At 52.6% G+C, this 19,516-nt stretch overlaps 1 protein-coding gene across 1 annotated transcript in view; it reads left to right on the top strand.

The window, feature by feature from the left end:
* Positions 1-816: 816 nt before the first annotated feature.
* Positions 817-19,516, top strand: part of pex6 (peroxisomal biogenesis factor 6) — a gene marked incomplete at its 3' end in the record, with an annotated part of 84,787 nt that continues 66,087 nt past the window's right edge. The window contains exons 1-5 of the mRNA XM_078205852.1: positions 817-1,899; positions 2,667-2,833; positions 12,007-12,090; positions 12,329-12,431; positions 13,874-14,010. Coding sequence (XP_078061978.1) covers positions 904-1,899; positions 2,667-2,833; positions 12,007-12,090; positions 12,329-12,431; positions 13,874-14,010 — 1,487 coding nt within the window. The remainder of the gene's footprint in view (positions 1,900-2,666; positions 2,834-12,006; positions 12,091-12,328; positions 12,432-13,873; positions 14,011-19,516) is intronic.

The raw sequence follows: 19,516 nt of genomic DNA, 5'->3' as shown, positions 1-19,516 counted from the left end.
GAGAGCGGGCACGGGGAGCGGGGCAGCGGGCACGGGGAGCGGGGCAGCGGGCACGGGGAGGGGGGCAGCGGGCACGGGGAGCGGGGCAGCGGGCACGGGGAGAGCGGGCACGGGGAGGGGGGCAGCGGGCACGGGGAGAGCGGGCACGGGGAGCGGGGCAGCGGGCACGGGGAGAGCGGGCACGGGGAGAGCGGGCACGGGGAGCGGGGCAGCGGGCACGGGGAGAGCGGGCACGGGGAGAGCGGGCACGGGGAGCGGGGCAGCGGGCACGGGGAGCGGGGCAGCGGGCACGGGGAGAGCGGGCACGGGGAGGGGGGCAGTGGGCACGGGGAGGGGGGCAGCGGGCACGGGGAGAGCGGGCACGGGGAGCGGGGCAGCGGGCATGGGGAGCGGGGCAGCGGGCACGGGGAGGGGGGCAGCGGGCACGGGGAGGGGGGCAGCGGGCACGGGGAGGGGGGCAGCGGGTACGGGGAGGGGGGCAGCGGGCACGGGGAGGGGGGCAGCGGGCACGGGGAGAGCGGGCACAGGGAGGGGGGCAGCGGGCACGGGGAGGGGGGCAGCGGGCACGGGGAGAGCGGGCACGGGGAGGGGGGCAGCGGGCACGGGGAGCGGGGCAGCGGGCACGGGGAGGGGGGCAGCGGGGAGGGGGGCAGCGGGCACGGGGAGGGGGGCAGCGGGCACGGGGAGAGCGGGCACGGGGAGGGGGGCAGCGGGCACGGGGAGCGGGGCAGCGGGCACGGGGAGGGGGGCAGCGGGCACGGGGAGAGGGGCAGCGGGCACGGGGAGCGGGGTGAGCAGGGAAGCGGGCACGGGGAGGGGGGCAGCGGGCAGGGGGAGCAGGGTACCAGGGCTCCCCTCCGGATCTACACCAGCAAACTCTTCCCCAAACATTATGGGCTCTGGATGGAGGAGGAGGTGATGGAGGAGGAGCTCCCCGGGCTGGGGGGTGACATGTTTGATGCCCCTGCCTGCCTGCGAGTGTCCTTGGTGCAGTCAGTGCCCACCTTGAGCAAGGTGGTGCTGGGTGCCCGCAGCAGAGCCAGCCTGTGCTGGGCTGGCTCCCAGAACTTTGCCAATGGCCTTCTGCTCCTGACCTTACAGTGGCAGCAGATCCTGCTGCGGCAGGGAGATGCCCCCACTCTGCCCTATCACCCTTTGTTCGGGGAGGACAGTGCCGAGGTTTTTGGCCACCTCATGGAGCTGGTGGTCCTGGAGTGCCAGCCTGTTCTGCAAGGAGTCCTTTCCATCAACACCAGCCTGCTGCTGACCGAGTTCAGGGATCCCAGCCTGCTGCCCTCCAGTGAATTCCAGTCAGTCAGGCCCCTTCAGTCACTGTGTGTTTCCGATTTTGCCCATTACACCAGTGCACTCTGGGGGGCAGGCTTTGTGCTGGAGCCTGGCAAAACCCTGGACTCGGATATGAAGACTTTTCTACAGGCCTTGGAGTGTAGGCTGGAGGTGATGGTGACTGACTTGCCTGGGCTGGCCGAGAATGGGAAGCTCCACCCCAGAGCCATGGCTGGTCAGCAGCAAGCCCTGGACGCCGATAACCTGCTGGTTCTAACCAAGCCAGCACTGCAGCGGCTGGGTCTCTTCAACCGTGAGTGGGTCCTCGTCTCCTTGCTGGAGCCAGCTGTGGAGAAGGAGCGGGCAATACACGCTGAGACTGAGGCAGAGCACCCTAATACGGAGCCAGGAACCTGCAGCAGTCCCGGGGCGTTGGGAAGTAGCTCTGATCATTGGCTGAGCGCGCGACTTGCCTCTGTGGTTGTGATGGAAGTGGCAAATGGTGCCCAGCTCGAGCTGGCAGAGAATGTGGCAGCAATCTCTTGCGCACTGTGGTTCAACATTTCCAATGGGTCCCCGGTGCCATTGTCCAACGGGACGTTGAAAATCAAGGTGAGGAGCTGCACCCCGAGGGAGCAAAAGAGTTTGGAAATCCAATAAGTTTAGAAATTTGTAAAGTAGCCTCTTAGAGAAGTGAGCCTGCAATGACGCCCTTGAGAGAAGGGAAGGCACCATTCTGACCTGTGACTGCCCCGGGGCGGAGCTGCGGCTCGGTGGCTCCGCACGTGGCCCCAGGACGGAGCTGTGCCCAGTGGCTCCGCACGTGGCCCCGGGGCGGAGCTGCGGCCCGGTGGCTCCGCACGTGGCCCCAGGACGGAGCTGCGGCTCGGTGGCTCCGCACGTGGCCCCAGGTTGGAGCTGCGGCTCGGTGGCTCCGCACATGGCCCCAGGACGGAGCTGCGGCTCGGTGGCTCCGCACGTGGCCCCAGGACGGAGCTGTGCCCCGATGGCTCCGCACGTGGCCCCAGGACGGAGCTGTGCCCCGATGGCTCCACACATGGCCCCAGGACGGAGCTGTGCCCCGATGGCTCCACACATGGCCCCAGGTTGGAGCTGCGGCTCGGTGGCTCCGCACGTGGCCCCAGGACGGAGCTGCGGCCCGGTGGCTCCGCACGTGGCCCCAGGACGGAGCTGCGGCCCGGTGGCTCCGCACGTGGCCCCAGGACGGAGCTGCGGCCCGGTGGCTCCGCACGTGGCCCCAGGGTGGGTCTGCGCCCCGGTGGCTCCCCACGTGGCCCCGGGGTGGGTCTGCGCCCCGGTGGCTCTTTGTCCCTCTTCAAGGGGTGAATAGATGCTGAAAATATTTAATTCTGTTGCAGCGTTTTTACCAGACAGCCTGTGAGAGGGGGCAGCTGAAGGATAGTCGTTCAGCACTGTCTCAACCTCCAATGGCAAAGGAACTGCATGTGGAGGTGATCTTCTCCCCAACGTACAATGCCAGAGATGTGTATGACCGCATACTGTTTGAGCATTTTAAAACACAGAGGTTAGTGCTCCATCTGTGTGACTGAGCAGAGAGATACGTGTGAGCAGGGGCAGATATTCCCGGGGTTAGACCGTGTGAGTGTCAGTATTCCCAGGGTTAGACCATGTGAGTGTCAATATTCCCGGGTTAGACAGTGTGAGTGTAAATATTCCCGGGTTAGACAGTGTGAGTGTCAATATTCCCGGGTTAGACAGTGTGAGTGTCAATATTCCTGGGGTTAGACAGTGTGAGTGTCAATATTCCCGGGTTAGACAGTGTGAGTGTCAGTATTCCTGGGGTTAGACAGTGTGAGTGTCAATATTCCCGGGTTAGACAGTGTGAGTGTCAATATTCCTGGGGTTAGACAGTGTGAGTGTCAATATTCCCGGGTTAGACAGTGAGAGTGTCAATATTCCTGGGGTTAGACAGTGTGAGTGTCAATATTCCCGGGTTAGACAGTGTGAGCGTCAGTATTCCCGGGTTAGACCGTGTGAGTGTCAATACTCCCGGGTTAGACAGTGTGAGTGTCAATATTCCCGGGTTAGACAGTGTGAGTGTCAATATTCCCGGGTTAGACAGTGTGAGTGTCAGTATTCCCGGGTTAGACAGTGTGAGTGTCAGTATTCCTGGGGTTAGACAGGGTGAGTGTCAGTATTCCCGGGTTAGACAGTGTGAGTGTCAATATTCCCGGGTTAGACAGTGTACGTGTCAATATTCCCGGGTTAGACAGTGTGAGTGTCAATATTCCCGGGTTAGACAGTGTGAGTGTCAGTATTCCCGGGTTAGACAGTGTGAGTGTCAGTATTCCCGGGTTAGACAGTGTGAGTGTCAATATTCCCGGGTTAGACAGTGTGAGTGTCAGTATTCCCGGGGTTAGACAGTGTGAGTGTCAATATTCACGGGGTTAGACAGTGTGAGTGTCAGTATTCCCGGGGTTCGACAGTGTGAGTGTCAGTATTCCCGGGGTTCGACAGTGTGAGTGTCAGTATTCCCGGGTTAGACAGTGTGAGTGTCAGTATTCCCGGGGTTAGACAGTGTGAGTGTCAATATTCCCGGGTTAGACAGTGTGGGTGTCAGTATTCCCGGGTTAGACAGTGTGAGTGTCAGTATTCCCGGGTTAGACAGTGTGAGTGTCAGTATTCCCGGGTTAGACAGTGTGAGTGTCAGTATTCCCGGGGTGAGACAGTGTGAGTGTCAGTATTCCCGGGTTAGACAGTGTGAGTGTCAGTATTCCCGGGTTAGACAGTGTGAGTGTCAGTATTCCCGGGGTTAGACAGTGTGAGTGTCAGTATTCCCGGGGTTAGACCGTGTGAGTGTCAGTATTCCCGGGGTTAGACAGTGTGAGTGTCAATATTCCCGGGGTTAGACAGTGTGAGTGTCAATATTCCCGGGTTAGACAGTGTGAGTGTCAGTATTCCCGGGGTTAGACAGTGTGAGTGTCAGTATTCCCGGGTTAGATAGTGTGAGTGTCAGTATTCCCGGGTTAGATAGTGTGAGTGTCAGTATTCCCGGGTTAGACAGTGTGAGTGTCAGTATTCCCGGGGTTAGACAGTGTGAGTGTCAGTATTCCCGGGTTAGACAGTGTGAGTGTCAGTATTCCCGGGTTAGACAGTGTGAGTGTCAGTATTCCCGGGGTTAGACAGTGTGAGTGTCAGTATTCCCTGGGTTAGACAGTGTGAGTGTCAGTATTCCTGGGGTTAGACAGTGTGAGTGTCAATATTCCCGGGGTTAGACAGTGTGAGTGTCAGTATTCCCGGGGTTAGACAGTGTGAGTGTCAGTATTCTCGGGGTTAGACAGTGTGAGTGTCAATATTCCCGGGTTAGACAGTGTGAGTGTCAGTATTCCCGGGGTTAGACAGTGTGTGTGTCAGTATTCCCGGGTTAGACAGTGTGAGTGTCAATATTCCCGGGTTAGACAGTGTGAGTGTCAGTATTCCCGGGGTTAGACAGTGTGGGTGTCAATATTCCCGGGTTAGACAGTGTGAGTGTCAATATTCCCGGGGTTAGACCGTGTGAGTGTCAGTATTCCCGGGGTTAGACAGTGTGAGTGTCAGTATTCCCGGGGTTAGACAGTGTGAGTGTCAGTATTCCCGGGGTTAGACAGTGTGAGTGTCAGTATTCCCGGGGTTAGACAGTGTGAGTGTCAGTATTCCCGGGTTAGACAGTGTGAGTGTCAATATTCTCGGGTTAGACAGTGTTAGTGTCAGTATTCCCGGGGTTAGACAGTGTGAGTGTCAGTATTCCCTGGGTTAGACAGTGTGAGTGTCAGTATTCCTGGGGTTAGACAGTGTGAGTGTCAATATTCCCGGGGTTAGACAGTGTGAGTGTCAGTATTCCCGGGGTTAGACAGTGTGAGTGTCAGTATTCTCGGGGTTAGACAGTGTGAGTGTCAATATTCCCGGGTTAGACAGTGTGAGTGTCAGTATTCCCGGGGTTAGACAGTGTGTGTGTCAGTATTCCCGGGTTAGACAGTGTGAGTGTCAATATTCCCGGGTTAGACAGTGTGAGTGTCAGTATTCCCGGGGTTAGACAGTGTGGGTGTCAATATTCCCGGGTTAGACAGTGTGAGTGTCAATATTCCCGGGGTTAGACCGTGTGAGTGTCAGTATTCCCGGGGTTAGACAGTGTGAGTGTCAGTATTCCCGGGGTTAGACAGTGTGAGTGTCAGTATTCCCGGGGTTAGACAGTGTGAGTGTCAGTATTCCCGGGGTTAGACAGTGTGAGTGTCAGTATTCCCGGGTTAGACAGTGTGAGTGTCAATATTCTCGGGTTAGACAGTGTTAGTGTCAGTATTCCCGGGGTTAGACAGTGTGAGTGTCAGTATTCCCGGGGTTAGACAGTGTGAGTGTCAATATTCCCGGGGTTAGACAGTGTGAGTGTCAGTATTCCCGGGGTTAGACAGTGTGAGTGTCAGTATTCCCGGGGTTAGACAGTGTGAGTCAGTATTCCCGGGTTAGACCATGTGAGTGTCAGTATTCCCGGGGTTAGACAGTGTGAGTGTCAATATTCCCGGGGTTAGACAGTGTGAGTGTCAATATTCCCGGGTTAGACAGTGTGAGTGTCAGTATTCCCGGGGTTAGACAGTGTGAGTGTCAGTATTCCCGGGGTTAGACAGTGTGAGTGTCAATATTCCCTGGGTTAGACAGTGTGAGTGTCAGTATTCCTGGGGTTAGACAGTGTGAGTGTCAATATTCCCGGGGTTAGACAGTGTGAGTGTCAGTATTCCCGGGGTTAGACAGTGTGAGTGTCAGTATTCTCGGGGTTACACAGTGTGAGTGTCAATATTCCCGGGTTAGACAGTGTGAGTGTCAGTATTCCCGGGGTTAGACAGTGTGAGTGTCAGTATTCCCGGGGTTAGACAGTGTGAGTGTCAGTATTCCCGGGTTAGACAGTGTGAGTGTCAATATTCCCGGGTTAGACAGTGTGAGTGTCAGTATTCCCGGGGTTAGACAGTGTGAGTGTCAATATTCCCGGGGTTAGACAGTGTGAGTGTCAGTATTCCCGGGGTTAGATAGTGTGAGTGTCAATATTCCCGGGTGAGACAGTGTGAGTGTCAGTATTCCCGGGTTAGACAGTGTGAGTGTCAGTATTCCCGGGTTAGGCAGTGTGAGTGTCAGTATTCCCGGGTTAGACAGTGTGAGTCAGTATTCCCGGGTTAGACAGTGTGAGTGTCAGTATTCCCGGGTTAGACAGTGTGAGTGTCAGTATTTCCGGGTTAGACGGTGTGAGTGTCAATATTCCCGGGGTTAGACAGTGTGAGTGTCAATATTCCCGGGGTTAGACAGTGTGAGTGTCAATATTCCCGGGTTAGACAGTGTGAGTGTCAATATTCCCGGGTTAGGCAGTGTGAGTGTCAGTATTCCCGGGTTAGACAGTGTGAGTGGCAGTATTCCCGGGTTAGACAGTGTGAGTGTCAGTATTCCCGGGTTAGACAGTGTGAGTGTCATTATTCCCGGGGTTAGACAGTGTGAGTGTCAGTATTCCCGGGGTTAGACAGTGTGAGTGTCATTATTCCCGGGGTTAGACAGTGTGAGTGTCAATATTCCCGCGTTAGACAGTGTGAATGTCAGTATTCCCGGGTTAGACAGTGTGAGTGTCAGTATTCCCGGGGTTAGACAGTGTGAGTGTCAATATTCCCGGGGTTAGACAGTGTGAGTGTCAATATTCCTGGGGTTAGACAGTGTGAGTGTCAATATTCCCGGGGTTAGACAGTGTGAGTGTCAGTATTCCCGGGTTAGACAGTGTGAGTGTCAGTATTCCCGGGGTTAGACAGTGTGAGTGTCAATATTCCCGGGGTTAGACAGTGTGAGTGTCAGTATTCCCGGGGTTAGACAGTGTGAGTGTCAATATTCCCGGGGTTAGACAGTGTGAGTGTCAATATTCCCGGGGTTAGACAGTGTGAGTGTCAATATTCCCGGGGTTAGACAGTGTGAGTGTCAGTATTCCCGGGGTTAGACAGTGTGAGTGTCAATATTCCCGGGGTTAGACAGTGTGAGTGTCAATATTCCCGCGTTAGACAGTGTGAATGTCAGTATTCCCGGGTTAGACAGTGTGAGTGTCAGTATTCCCGGGGTTAGACAGTGTGAGTGTCAATATTCCCGGGGTTAGACAGTGTGAGTGTCAATATTCCTGGGGTTAGACAGTGTGAGTGTCAATATTCCCGGGGTTAGACAGTGTGAGTGTCAGTATTCCCGGGTTAGACAGTGTGAGTGTCAGTATTCCCGGGGTTAGACAGTGTGAGTGTCAATATTCCCGGGGTTAGACAGTGTGAGTGTCAGTATTCCCGGGGTTAGACAGTGTGAGTGTCAATATTCCCGGGGTTAGACAGTGTGAGTGTCAATATTCCCGGGGTTAGACAGTGTGAGTGTCAATATTCCCGGGGTTAGACAGTGTGAGTGTCAGTATTCCCGGGGTTAGACAGTGTGAGTGTCAGTATTCCCGGGGTTAGACAGTGTGAGTGTCAATGTTCCCGGGGTTAGACAGTGTGAGTGTCAATATTCCCGGGGTTAGACAGTGTGAGTGTCAATATCCCCGGGGTTAGACAGTGTGAGTGTCAGTATTCCCGGGGTTAGACAGTGTGAGTGTCAGTATTCCCGGGGTTAGACAGTGTGAGTGTCAGTATTCCCGGGTTAGACAGTGTGAGTGTCAATATTCCCGGGGTTAGACAGTGTGAGTGTCAATATTCCCGGGTTAGACAGTGTGAGTGTCAGTATTCTCGGGTTAGACAGTGTGAGTGTCAATATTTCCGGGTTAGACAGTGTGAGTGTCAGTATTCCCGGGTTAGACAGTGTGAGTGTCAGTATTCCCGGGGTTAGACAGTGTGAGTGTCATTATTCTCGGGTTAGACAGTGTGAGTGTCAATATTCCCGGGTTAGACAGTGTGAGTGTCAGTATTCCCGGGTTAGACAGTGTGAGTGTCAGTATTCCCGGGGTTAGACAGTGTGAGTGTCAATATTCCCGGGGTTAGACAGTGTGAGTGTCAATATTCCCGGGTTAGACAGTGTGAGTGTCAGTATTCCCGAGTTAGACAGTGTGAGTGTCAATATTCCCGGGTTAGACAGTGTGAGTGTCATTATTCTCGGGTTAGACAGTGTGAGTGTCAATATTCCCGGGTTAGACAGTGTGAGTGTCAGTATTCCCGGGGTTAGACAGTGTGAGTGTCAGTATTCCCGGGGTTAGACAGTGTGAGTGTCAATATTCCCGCGTTAGACAGTGTGAATGTCAGTATTCCCGGGTTAGACAGTGTGAGTGTCAGTATTCCCGGGGTTAGACAGTGTGAGTGTCAATATTCCCGGGGTTAGACAGTGTGAGTGTCAATATTCCTGGGGTTAGACAGTGTGAGTGTCAATATTCCCGGGGTTAGACAGTGTGAGTGTCAATATTCCCGGGGTTAGACAGTGTGAGTGTCAGTATTCCCGGGGTTAGACAGTGTGAGTGTCAATATTCCCGGGGTTAGACAGTGTGAGTGTCAATATTCCCGGGGTTAGACAGTGTGAGTGTCAATATTCCCGGGGTTAGACAGTGTGAGTGTCAGTATTCCCGGGGTTAGACAGTGTGAGTGTCAGTATTCCCGGGGTTAGACAGTGTGAGTGTCAATATTCCCGGGGTTAGACAGTGTGAGTGTCAATATTCCCGGGGTTAGACAGTGTGAGTGTCAATATTCCCGGGGTTAGACAGTGTGAGTGTCAGTATTCCCGGGGTTAGACAGTGTGAGTGTCAGTATTCCCGGGGTTAGACAGTGTGAGTGTCAGTATTCCCGGGTTAGACAGTGTGAGTGTCAATATTCCCGGGGTTAGACAGTGTGAGTGTCAATATTCCCGGGTTAGACAGTGTGAGTGTCAGTATTCCCGGGTTAGACAGTGTGAGTGTCAGTATTCCCGGGGTTAGACAGTGTGAGTGTCAATATTCCCGGGGTTAGACAGTGTGAGTGTCAATATTCCCGGGTTAGACAGTGTGAGTGTCAGTATTCTCGGGTTAGACAGTGTGAGTGTCAATATTCCCGGGTTAGACAGTGTGAGTGTCAGTATTCCCGGGGTTAGACAGTGTGAGTGTCAATATTCCCGGGGTTAGACAGTGTGAGTGTCAATATTCCCGGGGTTAGACAGTGTGAGTGTCAGTATTCCCGGGGTTAGACAGTGTGAGTGTCAATATTCCCGGGTTAGACAGTGTGAGTGTCAGTATTCTCGGGTTAGACAGTGTGAGTGTCAATATTCCCGGGTTAGACAGTGTGAGTGTCAGTATTCCCGGGGTTAGACAGTGTGAGTGTCAATATTCCCGGGGTTAGACAGTGTGAGTGTCAATATTCCCGGGGTTAGACAGTGTGAGTGTCAGTATTCCCGGGTTAGACAGTGTGAGTGTCATTATTCTCGGGTTAGACAGTGTGAGTGTCAATATTCCCGGGTTAGACAGTGTGAGTGTCAGTATTCCCGGGTTAGACAGTGTGAGTGTCAGTATTCCCGGGGTTAGACAGTGTGAGTGTCAATATTCCCGGGGTTAGACAGTGTGAGTGTCAATATTCCCGGGGTTAGACAGTGTGAGTGTCAGTATTCCCGGGTTAGACAGTGTGAGTGTCAGTATTCTCGGGGTTAGACAGTGTGAGTGTCAGTATTCCCGGGGTTAGACAGTGTGAGTGTCAGTATTCCCGGGTTAGACAGTGTGAGTGTCAATATTCCCGGGGTTAGACAGTGTGAGTGTCAGTATTCCCGGGTTAGACAGTGTGAGTGTCAATATTCCCGGGTTAGACAGTGTGAGTGTCAGTATTCCCGGGGTTAGACAGTGTGAGTGTCAGTATTCTCGGGGTTAGACAGTGTGAGTGTCAGTATTCTCGGGTTAGACAGTGTGAGTGTCAGTATTCCCGGGGTTAGACAGTGTGAGTGTCATTATTCCCGGGGTTAGACAGTGTGAGTGTCAATATTCCCGGGGTTAGACAGTGTGAGTGTCAGTATTCCCGGGGTTGGACAGTGTGAGTGTCATTATTCCCGGGGTTAGACAGTGTGAGTGTCAGTATTCCCGGGGTTAGACAGTGTGAGTGTCAGTATTCCCGGGGTTAGACAGTGTGAGTGTCAGTATTCCCGGGTTAGACAGTGTGAGTGTCAGTATTCCCGGGGTTAGACAGTGTGAGTGTCATTATTCCCGGGGTTAGACAGTGAGAGTGTCAATATTCCCGGGGTTAGACAGTGTGAGTGTCAGTATTCCCGGGGTTAGACACTGTGAGTGTCATTATTCCCGGGGTTAGACAGTGTGTGTGTCAGTATTCCCGGGTTAGACAGTGTGAGTGTCAATATTCCCGGGTTAGACAGTGTGAGTGTCAATATTCCCGGGTTAGACAGTGTGAGTGTCAATATTCCCGGGTTAGACAGTGTGAGTGTCAATATTCCCGGGTTAGACAGTGTGAGTGTCAATATTCCTGGGGTTAGACAGTGTGAGTGTCAATATTCCCGGGTTAGACAGTGTGAGTGTCAATATTCCCGGGTTAGACAGTGTGAGTGTCAGTATTCCCGGGTTAGACAGTGTGAGTGTCAGTATTCCCGGGTTAGACAGTGTGAGTGTCAATATTCCCGGGTTAGACAGTGTGAGTGTCAGTATTCCCGGGGTTAGACAGTGTGTGTGTCAGTATTCCCGGGGTTAGACCGTGTGAGTGTCAGTATTCCCGGGGTTAGACAGTGTGAGTGTCAGTATTCCCGGGGTTAGACAGTGTGAGTGTCAGTATTCCCGGGGTTAGACAGTGTGAGTGTCAGTATTCCCGGGGTTAGACAGTGTGAGTGTCAGTATTCCCGGGGTTAGACAGTGTGAGTGTCAGTATTCCCGGGGTTAGACAGTGTAAATGTCGACATTCCTGAGCACCCTCTTGTGAGCCCCGGTGCTGCTATTCCGGGGTCGCTCGGAGCCCCGGTGCTGGATTTCCGGGGTCGCTCGGAGCCCCGGTGCTGCAATTCCGGGGTCGCTCGGAGCCCCGGTGCTGGATTTCCGGGGTCGCTCAGAGCCCCGGTGCTGCAATTCCGGGGTCACTCGGAGCCCCGGTGCTGGATTTCCGGGGTCGCTCAGAGCCCCGGTGCTGCTATTCCGGGGTCGCTCAGAGCCCCGGTGCTGGATTTCCGGGGTCGCTCAGAGCCCCGGTGCTGGATTTCCGGGGTCGCTCAGAGCCCCGGTGCTGGATTTCCGGGGTCGCTCAGAGCCCCGGTGCTGAAATTCCGGGGTCGCTCAGAGCCCCGGTGCTGGATTTCCGGGGTCACTCGGAGCCCCGGTGCTGGATTTCCGGGGTCGCTCGGAGCCCCGGTGCTGAAATTCCGGGGTCGCTGACCGACAGTGAAATTTATATTTTAAAAATCCTGAATTAAAAATCTTCTGACCATGAAACCATTGTCGATTGTCGGAAAAACCCATCTGGTTCACTACTGTCCTTTAGGGAAGGAAATCTGCCGCCCTTACCCGGCCTGGCCTACATGTGACTCCAGAGTCACAGCAATGGGGTTGACATGGTTCAGGGATGGGCAATAAACGCTGGCCAGCCAGTGAAACCCACGTCCCAAAAAATAAACCACAGGATCTGGCAATTTCTGGGGTTACAATGTCTGGTTACATAGGCTCCTGATATTCCCAGTTACACAGGGTCATGGTATTCGTACGGTTACACCAGATCGTGGCCTCTATAGATCAGTCCCGGTTAAATGCTGTGCTTTGTCTTCATGGTTCAGGCTTGTCCATTCGGGAGATGTGTTATGTGTTCGGACCCGGGGCAAGGGGGAGTTCATTGCAACCTGTTTCCAGAGGAGTATGAGGTAAGGAGGTGTGTCTCTCACTCTGTCGATCTATATTTTCCTGTTGTCTGGGCGTTCTCTTTCTCTCTTTTTAAACAATATTTTTGTGTGAGTTGATGAGCTGCCAATGTCCTAATTTGCACCAAGTCCCTTTCCTCTTTGACCTCTGTGTTTGACCAGTAAGGGTCTTACTTGGTTAAAGACACTTGCTGCACTGTCGCACTGCACTCCTCTGAACTGCTGATGTCTTTCCTTGCAGGTGGCCCGTGCTATACCTGAGAGTGAGGTCTGTGTCAGGGGAGGGAGATGCAGACCTGGTATCCGGGTTCCTGGCTGACACTGAGCACACATCCCTCTACCTGGTGAGTACCTTGGTTTGACCACACCTGGAGCACTTTGCAGTTTTTTATTGATTTGTGGGACATGGGCGTCGCTGGCCAGCATTTATTGCCCATCCCTAGTAACCCCTTGAGAAGGTGGTGGTGAGATGCCTTCTTGAATCGCTGCAGTCCGCGTGCTGTGGGTTGACCCACAATGCCGTTAGGGAGGGGTTTCCAGGATTTTGACCCAGTGACTGCGACGGAAGGCGATATGTTTCCAAGCTAGGATGGTGAGTGGCTTGGAGAGGAACTTGCAGGTGGTGGTGTTCCCATGTATCTGCTGCCCTTGTTCTTCTAGATGGAAGTGGTTGTGGGTTTGGAAGGTGCTAAGGATCTTTGGTGAATTGCTGCAGTGCATCTTGTAGATAGTACACACTGCTGCTACTGAGCGTCGGTGGTGGGGGGAGTGAATGTTTGTAGATGTGATGTCAATCAAGCGGCTGCTTAGTCCTGGATGGTGTCGAGCTTCTTGAGTGTTGTTGGAGCTGCTCCCATCCAGGCAAGTGGGGAGTTTTCCATCACACTCCTGACTTGTGCCTTGTGGATGGTGGACAGGCTTTAGGGAGTCAGGAGGCGAGTTACTCGCCACACTATTCCTGGCCTCTGGTAGCCACAGTATTTATATGTCTAGTCCAGATGAGTTTCTGGTCAATGGTAACCCCCAGGATGTTGACAGTGGGGGATTCAGTGACGGTTACACCATTGAATGTCAAGGATTTGCTTAGGATTCTCTCTTATTGGTGATGGTCATTGCCTGGTATTTGTGTGGCGTGAATGTTACTGCCACTTGTCAGCCCGAGCCTGGATATTGTCCAGATCTTGCTGCATTTGAACATGGACTGCTTCAGTATCTGAGGAGTGGTGAATGGTGCTGAACATTCTGCAATCATCGGCGAACATCCCCACTTCTGACCTCATGATGGAGGGAAGGTCATTGATGAAGCAGCTGAAGATTGTTGGGCCGAGGACACTACCCTGAGGGTCTCCTGCAGAGATGTCCTGGAGCTGAGGTGACTGACCCTCCACAACCACAACCATCTTCCTATGTACCAGGTATGACTCCAACCAGCGGGGAGTTTGCCCCCTGATACCCATTGATTCCAGTTTGGCTCGGGCTCCTTGATGTCACACTCGGTCAAATGCAGCCTTGATGTCAAGGGCTGTCACTCTCACCTCACCTCTGGAGTTCATCTCTTTTCTCCATGTTTGAACCAAAGCTGTAATGAGGTCAGGAGCTGAGTGACGCTGACGAAACCCAAACTAGGCGTCACTGAGCAGGTTATTGCTGAGCAGGTGCTGCTTGATAGTGCTGTCGATGACCCCTTCCATCACTTTACTGATGATCGAGAGTTGACTGGGCGGTAATTGGCCGGGTTGGAGCATTGCTGGGTGTGTGTGTGATGATATTTTGGTATCTTTTTCAGGATGGTTGTGGTAACAGTTATATCCCCCGTGCTGTTACATCCAATAGTCATCAATTCTGGGGCAGCACATCTCCCCCTGGACTGAGCGACACTGTGGACAAACTCAGTGGCATCATGCAGCCCTATCTGAATACTGGGTTAGTACTGGGGAGAAATGTACATGATGTGGGGATGCCGGCGTTGGACTGGGGTAAACACAGTAAGAAGTTTAACAACACCAGGTTAAAGTCTGTTGGACTTTAATAAACCTGTTGGACTTTAACCTGGTGTTAAACTTCTTACTGAGAAATGTACACCCAGCTTTACTCTGTATCTAACTCCGTGTTGTATGTGTCTTGGGAGTCAGAGAGGTTTACAGCATGGAAACAGGCCCTTCGGCCCAACTTGCCCATGCCGCCCTTTTTTGTTTTAACCACTAAGCTAATCCCAATTGCCCGCATTTGGCCCATATCCCTCTCTACCCATCTTACCCACGTAACTTTAAATTCTTTTTAAAAGTCAAAATTGTACCCGCCTCTACTACTACCTCTGGCAGCTTGTTCCAGACACTCACCACCCTCTGTGTGAAAAAATTGCCCCTCTGGACACTTTTGTATCTCTCCCCTCTCACCTTAAACCTATGCCCTCTAGTTTTAGACTCCCCTACCTTTGGGAAAAGATATTGACTATCTAGCTGATCTGTGCCCCTCATTATTTTATAGACCTCTATAAGATCACCCCTCAGCCTCCTCACAGAATCACAGAATCACAGAATCCTACAGTGCAGAAAGAGGCCATTCGGCCCATCGAGTCTGCACCGACCACAATCCCACCCAGGCCCTATCCACATATCCCTATATATTTACCCGCTAATCCCTCTAACCTATGCATCCCGGGACACTAAGGGCAACTTTAGAATGGCCAATCAACCTAGCCCGCACATCTTTGGACTGTGGGAGGAAACCGGAGCACCCGGAGGAAACCCACGCAGACACAGGGAGAATGTGCAGACTCCACACGGACAGTGATCCAAGCCGGGATTCGAACCCAGGTCCCTGGAGCTGTGAAGCGACAATGCTAACCACTGTGCTACCGTGCCGCCCCTTTATCTAATATAAGCCGTGGGTATTATACAATATCCACAGCTTATATTAGACAAAGCTCATTTCTTTCAAAAACCATCAATCCCATCCACCTCCCTGCCACTGCCTGACTCAGCTTACAACCTTCTTGTTCTAATTGACGCTAAGCTATGTCTATGTTACTCCTCATGTGGACTTATGTCCCACTTGGGGCCTGTGAGAATGGGGTGAGGATGCTCTTTTACCTGCTTTTGCCACTATCTCAGCCCCTCTGCTGTTAAAGTCCTCATCCTTGTCTTCTGTTCTGTCCAGACATGATTATCCCAGTGCTCGCCCGTCCAGAACATAGAAACATCGAAACTAGAAGCAGGAGGAGGCCATTCGGCCCTTCCAGCCTGCTCTGCCATTCATTTTGATCATGGCTGATCATCAAGTTCAATATCTTGATCCCCCTTCCCCCCATATCCCTTGATCCCTTTAACCCCAAGAGCTATATCTAATTTCTTCTTGACATCACACGACGTTTTGGCCTCGGCTACTTTCTGTGGGAGTGAATTCCACACGTTCACCGCCCTCTGGGTGAAGAATTTTCCCTTCACCTCAGTTCTAAAAGGTTTACCCCTTATAAGAACATAAGAACATAAGAAATAGGAGCAGGAGTAGGCCATCTAGCCCCTCGAGCCTGCCCCGCCATTCAATAAGATCATGGCTGATCTGACGTGGATCAGTACCACTTACCCGCCTGATCCCCATAACCCTTAATTCCCTTACCGCTCAGGAATCCATCCATCCGCGCTTTAAACATATTCAGCGAGGTAGCCTCCACCACCTCAGTGGGCAGAGAATTCCAGAGATTCACCACCCTCTGGGAGAAGAAGTTCCTCCTCAACTCTGTCTTAAACCGACCCCCCTTTATTTTGAGGCTGTGTCCTCTAGTTTTAACTTCCTTACTAAGTGGAAAGAATCTCTCCGCCTCCACCCTATCCAGCCCCCGCATTATCTTATAAGTCTCCATAAGATCCCCCCTCATCCTTCTAAACTCCGAGTACAAACCCAATCTCCTCAGCCTCTCCTCATAATCCAAACCCCTCATCTCCGGTATCAACCTGGTGAACCTTCTCTGCACTCCCTCCAATGCCAATATATCCTTCCTCATATAAGGGGACCAATACTGCACACAGTATTCCAGCTGCGGCCTCACCAATGCCCTGTACAGGTGCATCAAGACATCCCTGCTTTTATATTCTATCCCCCTCGCAATATAGGCCAACATCCCATTTGCCTTCTTGATCACCTGTTGTACCTGCAGACTGGGCTTTTGCGTCTCATGCACAAGGACCCCCAGGTCCCTTTGCACGGTAGCATGTTTTAATTTGTTTCCATTGAGATAGTAATCCCATTTGTTATTATTTCCTCCAAAGTGTATAACCTCGCATTTCTCAACGTTATACTCCATTTGCCATATCCTCGCCCACTCACTCAGCCTGTCCAAATCTCTCTGCAGATCTTCTCCGTCCTCCACACGATTCACTTTTCCACTTATCTTTGTGTCGTCTGCAAACTTCGTTACCCTACACTCCGTCCCCTCCTCCAGATCATCTATATAAATGGTAAACAGTTGCGGCCCGAGTACCGATCCCTGCGGCACGCCACTAGTTACCTTCCTCCAACCGGAAAAACACCCATTTATTCCGACTCTTTGCTTCCTGTCGGATAGCCAGTCCCCAATCCACTTTAACACACTACCCCCAACTCCGTGTGCCCTAATCTTCTTCAGCAGCCTCCTACGCTCCAGGGAAAAGAATCCCAGTCTATCCAGCCTCTCCTTATAATTCAAGTCCCGGGAGCATTCCGAGTAAATCTTTTCTTCACTCTTTTAATGATATCGTTGCTGTAATAGAGTGACCAGAACTGTACACAATATTCCAAGTGTGGCCTTACCAATGTCTTGTACAACTTCAACAAGACCTCCCAACTCCTGTATTCAATGTTCTGACCAATGAAACCAAGCATGCCGAATGCCTTCTTCACCACTCTGTCCACCTGTGACTCCACTTTCAAGTAGCTATGAACATTTACCCCTAGATCTCTTTGTTCAGTAACTCTCCCCAACGCCCTACCATTAACTGAGTAAGTCCTGCCCTGGTTCAACCCACCAAAATGCATCACCTCGCATTTATCTAAATTAAACTCCATCTGCCATTCGTCAGCCCACTGGCCCAATTGATCAAGATCCCGTTGCAAGTTGCTAGTGTTTGATGTGGACAGTGTAGAGGGAGCTTTACTCTGTATCTAACCCCGTGCTGTACCTGTCCTGGGAGTGTTTGATGGGGACAGTGTAGAGGGAGCTTTACTCTGTATCTAACCCCGTGCCGTACCTGTCCTGGGAGTGTTTGATGGGGACAGTGAAGAGGGGGCTTTACTCTGTATCTAACCCCGTGCTGTACCTGTCCTGGGAGTGTTTGATGGGGACAGTGTAGAGGGAGCTTTACTCTGTATCTAACCCCGTGCTGTACCTGTCCTGGGAGTGTTTGATGGGGACAGTGTAGAGGGAGCTTTACTCTGTATCTAACCCCGTGCTGTACCTGTCCTGGGAGTGTTTGATGGGGGACAGTGTAAAGGGAGCTTTACTCTGTATCTAACCCCCTGCTGTACCTGTCCTGGGAGTGTTTGATGTGGACAGTGTAGAGGGAGCTTTACTCTGTATCTAACCCCGTGCTGTACCTGTCCTGGGAGTGTTTGATGGGGGACAGTGTAGAGGGAGCTTTACTCTGTATCTAACCCTGTGCTGTACCTGTCCTGGGAGTGTTTGATGGGGACAGTGCAGAGGGAGCTTTACTCTGTATCTAACCCCGTGCTGTACCTGTCCTGGGAGTGTTTGATGGGGACAGTGTAGAGGGAGCTTTACTCTGTATCTAACCCCGTGCTGTACCTGTCCTGGGAGTGTTTGATGGGGGACAGTGTAGAGGGAGCTTTACTCTGTATCTAACCCCGTGCTGTACCAGTCCTGGGAGTGTTTGATGGGGACAGTGTAGAGGGAGCTTTACTCTGTATCTAACCCCGTGCTGTATCTGTCCTGGGAGTGTTTGATGCGGACAGTGTAGAGGGAGCTTCACTCTGTATCTAACCCCGTGCTGTACCTGCCCTGGGAGTGTTTGATGGGGACAGTGTAGAGGGAGCTTTACTCTGTATCTAACCCCGTGCTGTACCTGTCCTGGGAGTGTTTGATGGGGGACAGTGTAGAGGGAGCTTTACTCTGTATCTAACCCCGTGCTGTACCTGCCCTGGGAGTGTTTGATGGGGACAGTGTAGAGGGAGCTTTACTCTGTATCTAACTCCGTCCTGTACCTGGCCTGGGAGTGTTTTTTATTCACTCATGAAACATGGGTGTCGCTGGCTGGGCCAACATTTATTGCCCATCCCTAGTTGCCTGAGGGTAGTTGCGGGTCAACCACATTGCTGTGGGTCTGGAGTCACATGTAGGCCAGACCAGGTAAGGACGGCAGATTTCCTTCCCTATAGGACATTAGTGAACCAGATGGATTTTTCCACCAATCGACAATAGTTTCATGGTCATGAGTAGATTCTTAATTCCAGATATTTTTTATTGAATTCAAATTCCACCATCTGCCGTGGTGGGATTCGAACCCGGGTCTCCAGAACATTAGCTGAGTTTCTGGGGGCGGCACGGTAGTGCAGTGGTTAGCGCTGCTGCCTCACAGTTGGCTCGGGTCACTGTCTGTGCGGAATCTGCATGTTCTCCTCGTGTCTGCGTGGGTTTCCTCCGGGTGCTCCGGTTTCCTCCCACAGTCTGAAAGACGTGCTGGTTAGGTGCGTCCGGCCGTGCCGGAGTGTGGTGAGTCATAGAGTCATAGAGGTTTACAGCATGGAAACAGGCCCTTCAGCCCAACTTGTCCATGCCGCCCTTATTTTTTTTAAAAAACCCCTAAGCTAATCCCAATTGCCGCATTTGGCCCATATCCCTCTATACCCATCTTACCCATGTAACTATCGAAATGCTTTTTAAAAGACAAAATTGTACCCGCCTCTACTACCACCTCTGTCAGCTTGTTCCAGACACTCACCACCCTCTGTGTGAAAAAATTGCCCCTCTGGACACTTTTGTATCTCTCCCCCCTCACCTTAAACCTGTGCCCTCTAGTTTTAGACTCCCCTCCCTTTGGTCTAGACTCCCCTACCTTTGGTCTAGACTCCCCTACCTTTGGTCTGGATTCCCCTACCTTTGGTCTGGACTCCCCTACCTTTGGTCTAGACTCCCCTACCTTTGGTCTAGACTCCCCTACCTTTGGTCTGGACTCCCCTACCTTTGGTCTGGATTCCCCTACCTTTGGTCTGGACTCCCCTACCTTTGGTCTGGACTCCCCTACCTTTGGTCTGGACTCCCCTACCTTTGGTCTGGACTCCCCTACCTTTGGTCTGGACTCCCCTACCTTTGGTCTGGACTCCCCTACCTTTGGTCTGGACTCCCCTACCTTTGGTCTGGACTCCCCTACCTTTGGTCTAGACTCCCCTACCTTTGGTCTGGACTCCCCTACCTTTGGTCTGGACTCCCCTACCTTTG

This window comes from Mustelus asterias, unplaced genomic scaffold (genome assembly GCF_964213995.1).
Source record: "Mustelus asterias unplaced genomic scaffold, sMusAst1.hap1.1 HAP1_SCAFFOLD_1034, whole genome shotgun sequence".
Classification (NCBI taxonomy): Eukaryota; Metazoa; Chordata; class Chondrichthyes; order Carcharhiniformes; family Triakidae; genus Mustelus; species Mustelus asterias.
This window is presented reverse-complemented; position numbering and strand designations above follow the sequence as displayed.